Genomic DNA, 15,555 nt, shown 5'->3' with positions numbered 1-15,555 from the left:
TGAAGGGAAAGGTTTGGAACTTCTAAAAATTACTAAATGTTTATTAAAATAACTGACAGCTTGTAGTCTAAAAGACTTACCAGAAGAAATAGACCCTGTTTGGCTTCTACATACCATTATACTTGCTCTTATTATAATTTCTTTTTCTTAACCACATTCGAAAAGTTTAGTTACAAATATGATACATTGTCTTTAGACTAATCCCAGTGGGTGCATAGTTGTTTTCAGGCTCCTTTATGTTATTTCAACCGGTGGATATCTAATTGAGTGTAGTTTTGTGTCCTGTTTCAGCATGCAAGAGGAAAGAGGAGCCCCAGATACACCCAGAACACACGCCCGCTCCCAAGAAACCTCGTTTGGTTTTCACAGACCTACAGCGCCGTACGCTACAGGCTATTTTTAAGGTGGTTAAAACTATTTTTTAAATATCATGAAGACAAAAATTAGAAGTCTTTTAAAATAGAAGCACAGAAGCATTGAAGGATACAATTTTCAGAAGCTGAATGACATCACGGGACTTGTGGAGGATAGGAGTTTGGTATCTCTCTCGGATTTCACCATCAGATTTCTTCTCAAATACAGCAAACATGTTAAATCATAACAGAAATGAAAATCTTTCAGAGAACCGAGTCAAATTTAAAAACAATTGATACAAGAGAACTTCAGAGTTAATTTTTTACAAAATCAAAAAGGAATTTTACATATGAAAGCTACGGTCAGAGTTACATATTACTAATGTGTACCATATAATATTGTGTTGCAACAAATTTTGTTTAAAACTTCAGTGTTATAGTTCCTTCAATTTTTCTGAAATATATAAATAACTTTTTGCCTTACAACACTATAAATAACTAGAGATATTTATGTAGCATTATTTTATAATTTTAAACTATCTCTAGAACTTGATCAAAATATTATTGATTTTTTATAACAATGGAAGCAAAATAAAAAATGTATTTCCTGTTAGAAAGATAATAATAGCCAGGTATACATAGTGTGTTCAAAAAGTATTGCGAATTTTGTGTATTTTCAAAAATTATTTATTAGTAAATATCTATTTTGTCCCCTTCAAAGTAATCCCCCTGGGATATTATATATTATTTTTTTTGTATCTTGTTCAGCTCCTCCTTCGATGCCGTCTCTATCTCGTCAATCGTGGCGTAGCGTCGTCCTTTCATGGGCCTCTTCAGTTTCGGGAACAAGAAAAAGTCACAGGGGGCCAGATCTGGGGAATACGGTGGCTGTGGTATCATTATTGTGTTGTTTTTGGCAATGAAGTCGCGTACAAGCAGCGATGTATGAGCAGGGGCGTTATCGTGGTGCAAAAGCAAATTTTTGTTTTTCCACAAATTCGGGCGCGTTTCTGGCGGATTGCTTCATGCAAATTGCGCATAACTTGCAAGTAATATTCCTTATTCACCGTTCTACCTTGTGGCAATCGAAGAAAACTATAAGCAAAACTTTCACATTCAACTGAACTTGGCGTGCTTTTTTTGGTCTTGGTTCGTGCGGCAGCTTCCATTGAGACGATTGAGCTTTGGCTTCCACGTCATAACCATAAACCCACGGTTCGTCACCAGTTATGACCCTCTGGAGCAAATTCGGGTCGTCGTGGACAGATTCCAACATCTCATTAGGAATGTTCATGCGAAGCAGTTTTTGATCGAAATTGAGCAATTTTGGTATGAATTTTGCGGCGACCCGTCTCATGCCCAATTTATCGATTAAAATTGAATGGAGCCAATCGATATGCCTAGGTCTTCTGCAATTTCTCTAACGGTGATTCGACAATTGGCCAATTCCATTTTCTTCACTTCATAAATTTTTTCGTCTGTTGTTGAAGTGCTCGGGCGTCCGGCACGCTCTTCGTCGTTCACATCTTCTCGGTCTTCTGAAAACATTTTGTACCACCGATAAACGTTGCTTTTGTCCAAAGTAGCTTCTCCGTATGCCACAGTCAACATTCGGAATGCATCCGTGCACTTAATTTCGTTTTTCACACAAAATTTGATACAGGTTCTTTGTTCCATTTTTTTGAATAGGTAAAAATCGAAGACGAACCAAAACACGTGCAAGCAAAGCAGCTGTCAACAATTAACTGAACATTCAAAATTGGCTGAAATTGTCAACATAAGTGAGAGACGTCTGTACCAACATAACGCCACAAAAAAAATTGAAATTCGAATATACGTAACACGTGAAAATTCAAAATTCGCTATGCTTTTTGAACACACCTCGTATTACAAGAATATACCTGGCAGGTTTTGGAATTATTCAATTCTTCCTCACAGAATTCTACATGTCTATTATATAGAATATCTTTCTATACTTAATTTCCACCTGATCAGCTGGTAGTAGGTACTGAAGAATGTATTATCAATAAGTGTTCAAAATATGTTTGTTTGAATACAGCCATGTCAAAAGGCTATTTGAACTGTGTCATAGTTGTTTCCTGAGAATTAATTATTTGTTTTAAATTTTTAAAATACTTGTGTTCAAAAATGTCCTTATTACTTTTGGTAACACACTTAATATCTATTGACATATTTAAGAGTGAGATATAAAAGTTGAAGAACTTGATGCCAGTTAATCTTGTTTCCACAATTTCTTTACTAATTAAGGAATGAAACCTTTCTACACAATCAAAAATTTGACATTAGTTTGATATTTGAAGAAGACTAGTGATTTCCAACTGGAAGCATTCTTTCATTGTACTGTGCATTCAAGAGATGAAATACGGAGTTTGATTTGCCAGACTACATTCTTATTTCAGTAAAGCTTTATAAGTCCCAACTACAGGGAAACAATGGAGATGAATTTATTTACAAAGAATAGCGGAATGCTATTATAAATATAAATAATATAAATATAAAAAAATATGAAGAGCATACACTTGAGGTTCTGGAGCACACATTTGGTGTAGTATAACTTCTAGTTAATAATATAAATTTTTCCTAGTAATTCACTGCTAGTCAAAAATTATAAACACCCTCAAGATGGATATTAATAGAACTATCAGCATTGTCAGTAGCTACATTTTTTGGAAGAAAGTAATTTTACTTTTTTTTAAAGATGTGACATCCAAGACTTTCATATAGTTGTACTAGAACTTGTCATCGCACCAAGCAATATTAAAAAGGCCTTTTCTTCACGTGGAAGATATCTTCATATACTGGGATTTGTGAAAGGCCACATTTGTCACAATTGTGGAGGAGAAGAGGAATCATCAGTTTGAGTTCTTTGTGCCTATAATGTCCTTGACAAGGTTAAGACAAGAAAGATACATGGAAGAACATATGTTGGGAGAAGAACATATAGAAGGAGCTTATATGTGGGCTTGAGGATGGCAAGCTCACTTTGTTTGGAAGTATGGTTGCTATGACTGTATGAGGTTGGAGTGTATGAGGAATACAGTAGGCCATAAAACCTAGACACAAGACTAACTGAAGGCAGAATTTGTACTCAGGAGTAAGATATAAAGCTTAGAGGAAGAGAAGCACTCATTTGGAAATTGATCTGATTGAATCATACTCATCACCAAGGTAATAGAAGATGGACGTCATACGTGTAAAACGTTTGCAATTTATGATGCCAGAGAATAGGTAGTACTAATCAAATTAATTGGTGAGAGAATAAAGCCTTATTGAGCCTGGTCAGAAGAAAAGTACCGTCTCTTCTCTTGCAACAGCCGAAACGTAGTCTAGGTACATTTCTTAATTGACAAGCGATGGATGCAAGATCTAAAAATCACTGAGCCTCCCATTTAAAAGTACCAGACATTATTATTTTACCCAGCAATGTTCATGTACACAAGTAAAAGCACCATACAGAAATCATCTCAGAATTTGCAACCAATGCTTGCTTATTCATATACTCACAGTGTCAGAACTTTTCAACTGTTTCAAGTGTGACTAAATTCAAATTGTGTTTGATTAAATATAGTATTATGTGTATGCATTACTCTAACATTTCATATGAATGTTGATAAAAAATTAAAACAAAATTGGCTTTGAGCAAGGAAGTTAGGCTGTTTGGAAGCAAAAACTGCGGTTATGATAATAACTAAATAATTTTCAAAAAATATTGATATAATTTGAGTGTTTATATAAAATTGCTATCAATTCCTTTTTTACGTATTATGTCAAACTTATCTAGAATATCCAGAAATAATTTTTAAATCTTGCAGGCTAACCAAAAAGTTTTGCATTTTGAAATTAAGTTGAATTTGATATATGCTTGGAAAGTATCATTTTGGAAGATAAATATGAACTGTATTTAAGAAATTAAAATAAGGAACAGTAAACGTTTAATGCTACAGAATCAAATTAAGACCATTCAACAAAATTCAAGTAATTTTCTCTTGATTCATTTTTTATTCTTAAAACTAAGCAAATAATGTTTTATAATAGGCAACAGAGTTCACAAATTTGAAAGATAATGAATTGTGTAAAATGGATGCATTATTCGGCAACATCACATTCTTATTTTTAATGTACACCAAAGGCACAAAATATGGGAGATTGTGTATAAAGGCTACAAACGTCTGCTGTATTTCACAGATGGATCAAGCAGTACATACATTATTGGAGAAGGACAAAGAAGGAAGAACAACTCTACAGTATTTACTAATTTTTTAAATTACAGAAGATAGGTATGAAGCAGTTGACCAGTTGGGTTAATTAAGCACATATAAATCAATAAGTGAAAAATATTTAGTTAAAAATAGAAAGAAAGCTTTTATAATTTAATGTTAAGTAGTTATATATGATTTTAAAAGACCATGTTACTCTATGAAAACCAAGTAAAATTGTTAAAAGTCTTTGGTTAATATGGGAGTTTAATAAATTTATTAGAAAGATCTTTTCTTATATTACAACAAAACATATTTTATGGGTCAATATTTAGGGTATCATAAATATGATTCTTAAAATACTGAAGACGTCCAAATGTAGCTTTTTTCACAAAAAACTGACTAGCAGATTAATTATTTACTTTTATTGTTATAATCTTGTAAATCATGATTCCTTATTTCTTTAAAAAAATTGTTATAGCTGTATGTTATTCCAAAGCACAATCTATGTTATTAAACTTGTTGAGTGTGTTTTAGCTTCTACATTATAATTCAGTTATGTGCTTTATTGTTTCCATGAGCTTGTAATGATAACCTGTACTAATTAATTGTTATTTTATTGAACATTGGTAGGAATTTTATAGTTAGTTATAACTGATCAGACACAACTGGTGAACATTGATGAAAGCGCTGCTCAAGAGCGTGGCATAGTTTGTGAAACCCAGTCAAGAAGGCACAATTTAATTTTAAAGGATAAAACTTGCTGCAACAGTTAAGGAACACCTGTGAATCAGTATGACATTTATAAGTAGGCTTGGAAGGAGGAAATCATCACATATTTTCTGGATTTTTAATGATGGATTGAAGAATAGTATGTGGCAACTCAAAATATGTATTGTGTGGTACTACTAATGACTCATCAGAATTTAAAAGGCTGGTCCGGATTAAATATTGAAATGATTAAATCAAATTTTATTTGCCACAATAATATACAATTATTGACAAAGTCACAAAATTATAGCACACATATCAAGTCCGTATTTATGCTTAAGGCTGTACCTAAATTAACAGAGATCCAGAAGTCTACAATGCGTGAAGATCATCTTAACACAAAAAGGGATATTTTGTAGTTATTTTTTTATTCTCTAAAAGAAAGTGAGTTCACTCTGATTTAAAAAGGTTGTTTACTTTCAGTGACATTAACAAATTGGTTATTGTGAATTTTGTTTAACCAATGGAAATTAATTGCACTCTTTGGAGTTGGAAGCACACTTTTGGGAGTACATTAGCTTGCATGAGTCACCCACATCACAAAATTCACAATTAAATTAAATTCATGTTAAATTAAATAACATCTTTATTTTTTTAATTATGAGCAAGAACTTCCAACCTCTCACTTCCTGATCTCTGGCTGGCTTCAGGGGTTTGCAATAGTCACTTCTACAAACTATTGTTACACTTATTGTCAAGAACAGTCAATAAAAGACTTAAAAGGTATTCAACAATACCTACATCCATATAATATTTCTAGCAAGTTAATGGATACAGTTCAAAAAGATTGCATTGATTAAATGATGTGATGATGAAGTGATAGCTATGAAGAAAGGAGATAATATACCTTTTTTGAAATTATATAAACTTATTCATCAAAATGAAGAAGCACTCGTAATGTTGGTTCTCAAGATGTAATATAGTGTATTTTTTGTCACGATTATAATGGAAGTCATTAGAATATTTTGCTAACAGAAAAATAATTAATTACAAAGAAATAACAAAAATTTCCTATTTTATTGACAGTAATTTTTGCACTCCAAGAAGAACAATAAATGAATACAGAAAATGATGAGTGTAGAACAATAAAGTTTGTTTTGAATAACTTTTAATATCTATAAACGTTTTATGAAATGTTTGTTATGATATAGCTACTCAATAATTATTTATTAAATTAAAGAAATTGAACAATGTGGCTTCATGACTCTAACTTAATTAAAGTAACATTCTTTAATTACTAAAAAAATTATTATAATACATCAACATTATTGGTAGTATTAACTACCTTCAAGAAATTGAAATAAAGCGATTTTTACAGACTTTTTTAACTTACAGTCAAAAGATTTTCCCTAGAGATTTTCAAAAGAGATATCATTAACAAAAAATAATACTGGCCAAGATATATCTGAAGAGGAAAAGAAATGCGCTCAGCAGATAATGGGAGAGATTTCTGAAGAATGTTTTGAATATTTTAAGAACTTAAAATGACAAATCTGAAGAAAAACATTAACTATTCACATAAGCAGTGTTATATAATTTTCTAAATGATATATTAGTTTTACTTTCCATGAGATTAGTACAACACATTTTGCCATACATATGAAAAAGTTACTTTAAAAGATTCAGTTGTGGTGATTTAGTCGATAATAGGACTAACATCAAGACAAGAAAGAAAAAAGAAAATGTAAAAAGCAGCATTTTTTACTAAACTATAGTATGTGGTTTATGAAGCAATAATTATAAAACACAAGAACTGGTGTTGCCTACTTTCTGGTATTGTTTGGAACAATATGACAAGTGGATAAAGTTGTGAATTTGCTCAAGGCCACAAAATAGACAATTGAAAAATATAGTATACAAAATATTGATTTATTTTACATTTTTATATTGAAATTTTATAATCTGTGATATTTATTACAATAAAATAAATGTATATATACAGATGGAATGAAACTATTGAGAGATACCAAACTCTGCACCTCGTTCCCGGCGACTCGAGTCTGGACGTACATCTCCACTGTAGTTCAGTACAATTTATATACTTTTAAGAAATTTATAATGTTTGACTCCGTCACTCAAGGAATTGGTTCTACATTGTTTGTTGGTACAGTATGTTGCACCCAAGCTCTGTCCGTGACTGTACGAGTCCCAGCGGAACCAGGTACAGGGTTGGGTTTTCTTTATTTACCCTCTTTTGTACAATATTAAAAACGGTTCTCTGAATTAAAATACATCTTTGAAAATAAAGCCTTGCAACTTTTAAACTAAAAATAATTGTTTAATTCTTGAAAAAGGAAGTCAATTGAGCTTGTTATACTCAAAACAATTGTACTAAAACCTATTTCTTTTATTGTTTTGGTTGTCAATATCAGTTCTGAATGAATAAATATTCTATAATTTTTATGTATTTGTAAATATGACAGTTGGAGATTCAAGGTGTAATTTCATTTAGTTGGTGAATTTTCTATATTCTATATGTATACATACACAAACTCTTTGAAAATCTCGTTATGTTGGTCTCGTGTTTTAATATGTAGTTGCACGTGCTTGTCAATTTTGGGGCTGGAGATGTAGAATAGGTAGGTCTTTGAATAAGGTTCATGAATTATGAAGTTATTTATTTGATATAACTTTCAATATACCTTTTGTATAAACTTACTTCCTGGTCTTGGGCTTAGTCCAACAAAGTTGTCTTGAAATCAAATATGTAAATTACTCGGGTAAAATATTTAAGGTGTTTACCCTACAGAGGATATTTTCTTACATATTGTACAGGTATACCATATTCATCTCAGTAATTGTAATTCTAAAAAAAATGGAAATTACAAAAAACTTAATTGATACAAATGAAACTTATATTTGGCAATATTATAATCCCACTGCATTTGTATTTTTACTAAACCTACGAAAATATCATATAGTTATTTGCCATGTCCACATGTTTCAATTATGACACTATTACATTATTGATAGTCCCAGTAGGAAATAAATAAATTATTCCATTTATTTAACCAAAATACTAAATATTTATATGATTTTCGAACAGTAAATTACTTTACGAAATATTAACATTGAATGTTATGGTTTGTAATGGTTGTATATTATTTTGCAAGTTATTTGAGCAGTTATTACTATTTATTTACTTGTGCTTACTTTATAAGCAAAATTTTAAATAGTCTTTTAGATATTTATTTCAACATTCAGTAGTCTACAAGTAAAAGCAGAGCAAATTAATCAGAAGGATAGTGTATTCCTTCTGTCTTTGGCATTCTTTAAACTTAAGAGCATTATATATATGGTGTTTAGTAACTGTAAACACTTATAGATAATTTAAATTAGATGATCATAATTTGTGAAACATAAAAACAAGCATAGGGACTTGTGCTGTTGAATTCATTTATTAACTACTTTCTTGTTATACATTTGTACTTCAAACTTATTCCTGTAGCATTCCTCAATGAAAAGTAATTTATAATATCCTGGAATCCTGAAAATTTCCTCTTCCATTGATTTAACCCAATACATTATACTAAAAGTTCATGTTGATGGTTAACTGTCCTTTAAGTCATAATGTTAAGAGAAACTAAAAAGGAAGGTCCTAATTAGTAGTTCAGGAATGATAGATAAGGTTAATAACAGTCTCATAGGTTACATGAGCTAGCAAATGAATGGACAACCAAGATAGGGTCAATAGAAAAAATAGCTCGTCCACCATAAAAACAGTAGCTTGACATATCTAAGACACCCCAACATTAATTGGTTATAAAAATTCATGTTATCCATTTTGTTCAACTTTTCTATTTTCAGTTGAAACATAAATTACTAGCTTGTGATTTCATTTTTCAATTCAGGGGTTTCAGATAATCTTTAATACTTGTACCATCGTGATTTTAATTTACCTTTAACAATAAAATTAATAGATAAAGTATTAATTGTTTAAATTTAAAACCAACCAAATTATAAAAACAATTATTTTGACCAGAAAGTATGTAAAATTGAACTAAAGTGTAAACAAGATTTCCTATTTGCTTAAATTTACATTGCTGATCCATTCATTGATATTCTAAAAAATTATTAAACTGTCTACATGTATTTCAATTCCTAAGTTTAAAATTATTTTATCTGAGCACAAAATATAGTAACTGAAAACGATAAATGCATACATAAAACTTTAAGGTTCTTTTAGAATTTAATCAAGACATTTTTTAAACCAAACTTAATAGTAATGGACGATGTCTATCATACAAATGCATTTTTGAGAAGAGGGTAGGGGAGAGGGAGATTGGCCTCCACTTTTCAAAACGCCTACATATTATTATAGGTCAATTATATCGTTATAAATTTAAAATACTAAACAGTTAACACATAATCAAATATTCATTATATCAAGTTAGAAATAAGCCTAATATGTATTGTGTTACAAGATTTTTTGATTCCTTTGGAGGATGAATATTGAAAATAGTGTGAAACCAAAAATTAGTTTGAAGGAGTTTTGTTGATAAAGGGTGATTTATGGAAAGACTAAGAGTGGCTGAAACCTGTGGAGGAGGTGCAACATATGTAGAACAAAGCAGAACAAATAATTAAACTCCAATTTTAAGAGTATTTTGGAGAGATGCAAAAGAATTAGAATTTGTTCAGTGCTTTACCTTTTTTACCATGCAAAAATGTATAAAAAATTTAGAGTTATTTGTAAATTTATAAATATATAGATCCGTATCACCATCTCGTAATTGTATATATATTTCATCTCACTTTCCAAAATAGTAAGAATTTGTTTATAATTGTTATAACTATGTTTTATCATGTAGAAACAAAACTACTTTCTAAACAGATTTAATTCATGGTACCAATCAAAATCTGTAAATGGTTAAGTGCATTTTTTAAAATCAATGAGAGATGAAATGAACCAATGAACTTGTGGGTTATACGGAAGGCTGAGCATTACTGAGTTAGTTATCTAGGCGAGTTAAGACTTGGGACAATGCCAACACTACAGGTAAGTTAGAACTTCTTCGCCAAGTTAGTTATCTTTAGTTACTTTTCTTAATACACTTTTTAATGAAAATGCATCGCTTTCAATATTTACACTTCTTTTTTTCATTTTACAAGAGCATATATTTATAAGCATATTTGTGTTGTACAGTCATTATTTCATTTAGCATTAGTCTGTCTTAACATGTATGACTGAAAATAAAAATATATAAGTTAAATTCTGTTATTTTCCCCGAACACATAAAGTTTTAGGTGTGCTACTTTAACTATTGAATTAGAAATGAAGACCAAGAAAAGCAATCTCTATGCTTGTTTGAATAAGATTATAAAGTATTTCTAGTTTCCATATGAACTGACACTAATGCCTCCGGCCACTTCTCATGCTACCCTGCACTGAAATAGATGAAAGAAAAATATAACTTGAAATAGTAGCTATTAAATAACAGATCAAAATTCTAAAAGGTTTGATCATGAATGCCTGAGAAACTATAAAATATTATTAACACTCACCTCATCGTAACTTTGTAGAAAAAGTTTATATTTTAGAGGCAGATAATGGAATATAACAAAAATATCAATATTAAAAGCATTCTTTATATCGGTAGAACTGAGATCAGTAAAATTGTAGTATTGATTGTAGTTAAAAAATAAAAATTTAGTGTCTTTTCTACCATAAGTTCTAAAATTACAGTTGTAGAGCTTTAACCATATATAGATGAGACAACCAAAACTTAGTGTGTGTATTTGGGAATTAGGGAATTATTCTTAAACTTGGTAATTTGTTTATGTAAAACAAATGTAGCATATTGCCAGCAGAAGCATTAAATGAAATAAATAAGAATAAGTAAGGATAGAAGTAGGGAAAGAAAGTTGTGAAAGGATAGCTACTGGTACCCACAATATTAACCAATGTTAAATTCCTCCGACCCTCACACATGGGAGAGGTGGACTGTTTACCCGATGTCATAGAGCCCCCACAGCTCTGGTGGTCAGTTTGTTCCACTCACGGCAGTTCATATTCTTGATCCAGAGAACCCTTGACTCCGTTTTCTTAAGCAGTCAAGTTTAGACTCAAATTCACTAAAAATTCTGTGCTCTGAGATGACTAAACTCTGTGCCACATGGTCATTCATGATAAGAAGATAATTGTATTATCATTCGTTTGGTCATTAACTCTTGACTATTTCGGTTTATGTTGAATAGATATTTTTAACTTTCTCCTTGCCTTTCCTAACAGCGTCTATTAGTTGAGGGAAAGTATCCGATCGACAGCCTGTGGTAGCACTGAACTGGCGACCCTTCAGTTCCTCATGTTAACCATCTATAAGGTTATCCCGTTCTTCTGATATTTTGGTTTTGGACTCATTGGTTTATGAGTTTTCTTAACACTTAGCTACATTAATTGCATGCAATCCACTAAAAACAGGAACTCTCTGAACACAGATCATCACATATTTTACTAACAATATTTTATTTCTCGTATTGTATGAAATCTTTCATAAACAAAATTTGTTACACTAATGGTAATGTTTTACCATATTTTAAAGGTATTGAATAGTAAAGCATTTTATTCAAACCAGATCTGTAGAAATTGACTTGATTAGAAATTACAAGCTTAAGGGATTATAAAATTCTTGAAAAGTTTGTACAGATGGGCAATATGTAAAGGTTTGGTAGAAGAAACATTATTCAACTGTTCATTGTAATGTATGTATGTCTCTTGCATAGATTTTTATTGTTTTTTATAAATATTATTTTAATTTTTATTATCTGGGTACATGTGTCATGCTTTGTATTGTTTGGAGAATATTCAGTCTTACAGTTGCAATACTAGTTAGATAAGGAACATTCTTTTAAGTATTTCTGATTAAACTAACCTTTTGTGATCCAATTTGGAGTAGAATTATCTGATAATAGAAGGTTCATGAAATTTCATTTCATTCAGGAAAATTGGACTGTTTTGCCAAGTACTTTTTTGTTACATTAAGTTTAGCCAAAAGTACTGATTTCACAATTCTTACTTAATTCATACAATATTGTAAAGAACTGATAATATGTTTGGTCATCATAATTTATGTAACATACATCTTGCATAAGTATCTCATTGGTTAATATGTCTTACACACGTTTAAATTCATGAGTTTTAGTTTATGTTGTAGATAAAGACATACCTTTATGAACGTTTACAAATAACTTATGAGGAGGATATAATATACTAGCAGAAGAAAATTTGTTTATTTCAACTGATTTAACACTTACTGTTTTGGTATACATTTTCTTAAACCTTCAATGTAATTCATTATTTAGATTAGGAATTCCTTCAAATTACAATCCTGAAAAAGCAACTAGGTATCAATGAAACTTTGTACTGAAATGTAGAGAAACTTTTATCTAGACACAGTATCTTGTTCCAGAAATATGCAAACAAGCAAATATCATCACAAAAGTTTGTGTTGTGACGCAGAATAGAATGCCACTTTACAGTTCAGAGACTGAATCAATATTTTTAATAATATAATCATATTTTTTTATTTGATTTGAATAGTTGGTGTTGAGTTTTTACTGGATTTTTAGATGTGCTAAAAGATTACAGTTGGAGAGTAATGTCATTAAAGGGAATTTATAATTTTTAAATGTAGTAATAATTAACAATATGTTACTTATTGTCCTTGGTATGCTTGTAGGTACCACTTAGTTTTGTACCATACTTTAAAAATAACTTTTTATTTTTACAGGAAACCAAACGACCATCTAAAGAAATGCAGGTGACGATCGCGCGGCAGTTGGGGTTAGAACCGACCACAGTGGGTAATTTCTTCATGAACGCGAGACGACGATCAATGGACAAATGGAAAGATGAAGACCCAGCTAAATCTACAAGCAGTTCACATCACCAACAGGCCTCCCCGCAAGCGTCCAACAGCCTACAACTGCAATCAGACGTGTTGTGACACCATGCGAGCTACCCCCTACAACACCTGGTGTTTCTGTGAATATGGACGTGTCGTGCGCACGCAACACAGGGGGTCTTAGGTCTCACTTCAGTGCGGTTGCAGTGTCCCGAGGCGATGCTTAAGATAAGAATATATTTTCAAATAGTTTCTGGCATATAGACCTTTTTGGTACTAAAATATTTTTTGATATTTGCGATACGTCTGTCATGCCTGTTAGTGGGTGTATAAGTACATAAATGAAGTACACGGTAGACAGTAAAGGCAGTGTTTGTAGCAGCACTGGTCTCGACAATATTGTTATGACTAGGTAGGAGTCACCTTTAGCTTGAAGCCATCACTTTCTGTTTGCATTCACCTTTATTTTCTGTGCACTTAAAAACGTACATTTATGACCATTTGCGTATTGAAATTTAATAAAAGTGTATGAATTGTCCTTATAATTTATCCCCTTGTAATGAGCAGCGAAAGCTGTCAAGTAACAGTTCTACAGTTAAGGAGCAAATTTTAATTTTTTGTATTGTAGTCATAATCTTAGATTTCAAAAGATCTTTGAAGTATTACATTAAAGTTAATGGAGTCAAACAAAAACAAAGAAAACTAATTATATGTAATTGCTAGTCCAAGTACCACTAACTATCCCCTGGATTATTTAATAATTTGTTAGAGCCAAAAAGATGCACAATTTCAGGAATGCCTTTTAATATCTGGTATATTGTTATAATTCCATAAAATTATTATAAATTTATTTTTAAGGATTCCTATGTAGAAGTTTTTTTTAATCATGCATATAAACTGTTAAATACATTATTGTAATTTTTTAGGAAGCGATATTTTGTGCTCCTATATTGTTATGCTTGCCAGCCTTTAATTTATTTTGGCTAAATGAAAACAAAGTGTAGATATTTATTGTGACTTATTTATTGTGTAGATGACAAAGTAACTACTGTTACTGTTACCAATAATTCAGTTTTATTTATTTATAATTGATTCAGTCTGTGACTGAGACTTTCGGTGATACATGTAGAGTGTAAATATGTTTGTGATCTTATTGATTAGTCTGAGACTTATCAGATTAGAATATTATTGAATTATTTATTTATTAACTTTGTTTGGATGAGACCTGAGGCAGATATGAGAGGTAGGTAGACTACTGGATAGTTTACTGGTCTTCTTTTATATAACCAAAACTAATTATAGATTGTATCTCAGAGATAAACATGAAACAAAAAGTAGTAAACGGAATAATGCTATTCATTATTAAATTATTTTTAGTTTCAATATTGCAGTCTTATATCATTAAATCAATACATAATGTTATAAATCAATTGGTACACTTTATATCAGTCATAGATTGATTTAAAACCTCAGTACATTTACATAGAAAGATCATTTCTCCCCCTAACGATAAATTTTAATTTTATATAACACATTGAACAAACATTGTAAGTATTAGTTTATACTAAACAGATGTAAGAGACCTAAATTGAGTAACCCATAATCAAAACTTGCCTTGTTCACTTTTTGTAAAACTAATAATGTTTACGAAACAGTATTGCTAAAAGTCCTTGTTGCTACCAGGGTATTTAAAGGAATGATTTCAAAGTAATTTAAGTTAACAATGTTTTATTTAAAGTACATTTGAGTTTTTAATATGAATAAGGCTGGTTTTGACTAAGGTGATGAAGAAGAATATTTCTGACTAATTATAATGTAAAAGTCTAGTTTTTTTAATGGTGATGGAAAAGGCTAGCTTTTTATAATCATGATGTATAAGGCTAGTTTTGAATTATTTTAAGGATGAGGCTATGTTTCTAAAGTTATATTCAACAAGTATTTTTTTTGTATTTTGAAAAAAACTATAGTAAATTGTTTACGTGATTTTGATTATTGTGAATCAAAGAGGTTTTCTTGTACTTTTGTTACATAGCTTAAAAAATACATATATATATATATATATATATATATATATAATATATATACATTTATTTTTTGTTTTCCAAATATTAAAGATAAAAACATTATTTCAGAGATTTCATTTGTATTGAGCATTAATGTAAACATAACTTGAAGGATCTAGATTATTGTTCACAAGCACCAACCCAGAATGTGTGTAGATAATTCACCATTTTGTCGATTAAATCAATCAGCAGTGCTGCTGATGCAGTTTGATTTACTTTTGTATCTTTTTAGGCAGTCGTAAAGTTAGAACTAAACTTGCTTGTCGCTGCCAAATTCCCCCCTCCCTACTATCAGAAATAATAAATA

At 30.6% G+C, this 15,555-nt stretch overlaps 1 protein-coding gene across 6 annotated transcripts in view; it reads left to right on the top strand.

Moving 5' to 3' along the window:
• The window catches only part of LOC124369232 (hepatocyte nuclear factor 6), a 137,953-nt gene extending 122,742 nt beyond the window's left edge, over positions 1 to 15,211 (top strand). For 3 of the 6 annotated variants that reach the window (XM_046827111.1, XM_046827109.1, XM_046827107.1), the window contains 2 exons: positions 292 to 404; positions 13,072 to 15,211. In XM_046827111.1, the coding sequence (XP_046683067.1) occupies positions 292 to 404; positions 13,072 to 13,287 (329 nt within the window). In that variant the 3' untranslated portion in view covers positions 13,288 to 15,211. Of the gene's footprint in view, positions 1 to 273; positions 405 to 13,071 lie in introns of all 6 variants that reach the window. The other 3 variants (XM_046827110.1, XM_046827108.1, XM_046827106.1) reach the window with 1 other exon arrangement.
• The last annotated feature ends 344 nt before the right edge of the window (positions 15,212 to 15,555 follow it).

This window comes from Homalodisca vitripennis, chromosome X (assembly GCF_021130785.1).
Source record: "Homalodisca vitripennis isolate AUS2020 chromosome X, UT_GWSS_2.1, whole genome shotgun sequence".
NCBI lineage: Eukaryota > Metazoa > Arthropoda > Insecta > Hemiptera > Cicadellidae > Homalodisca > Homalodisca vitripennis.
Note: the sequence above shows the minus strand (reverse complement) of the source record. Positions and strands in the feature narration are given on the sequence as shown.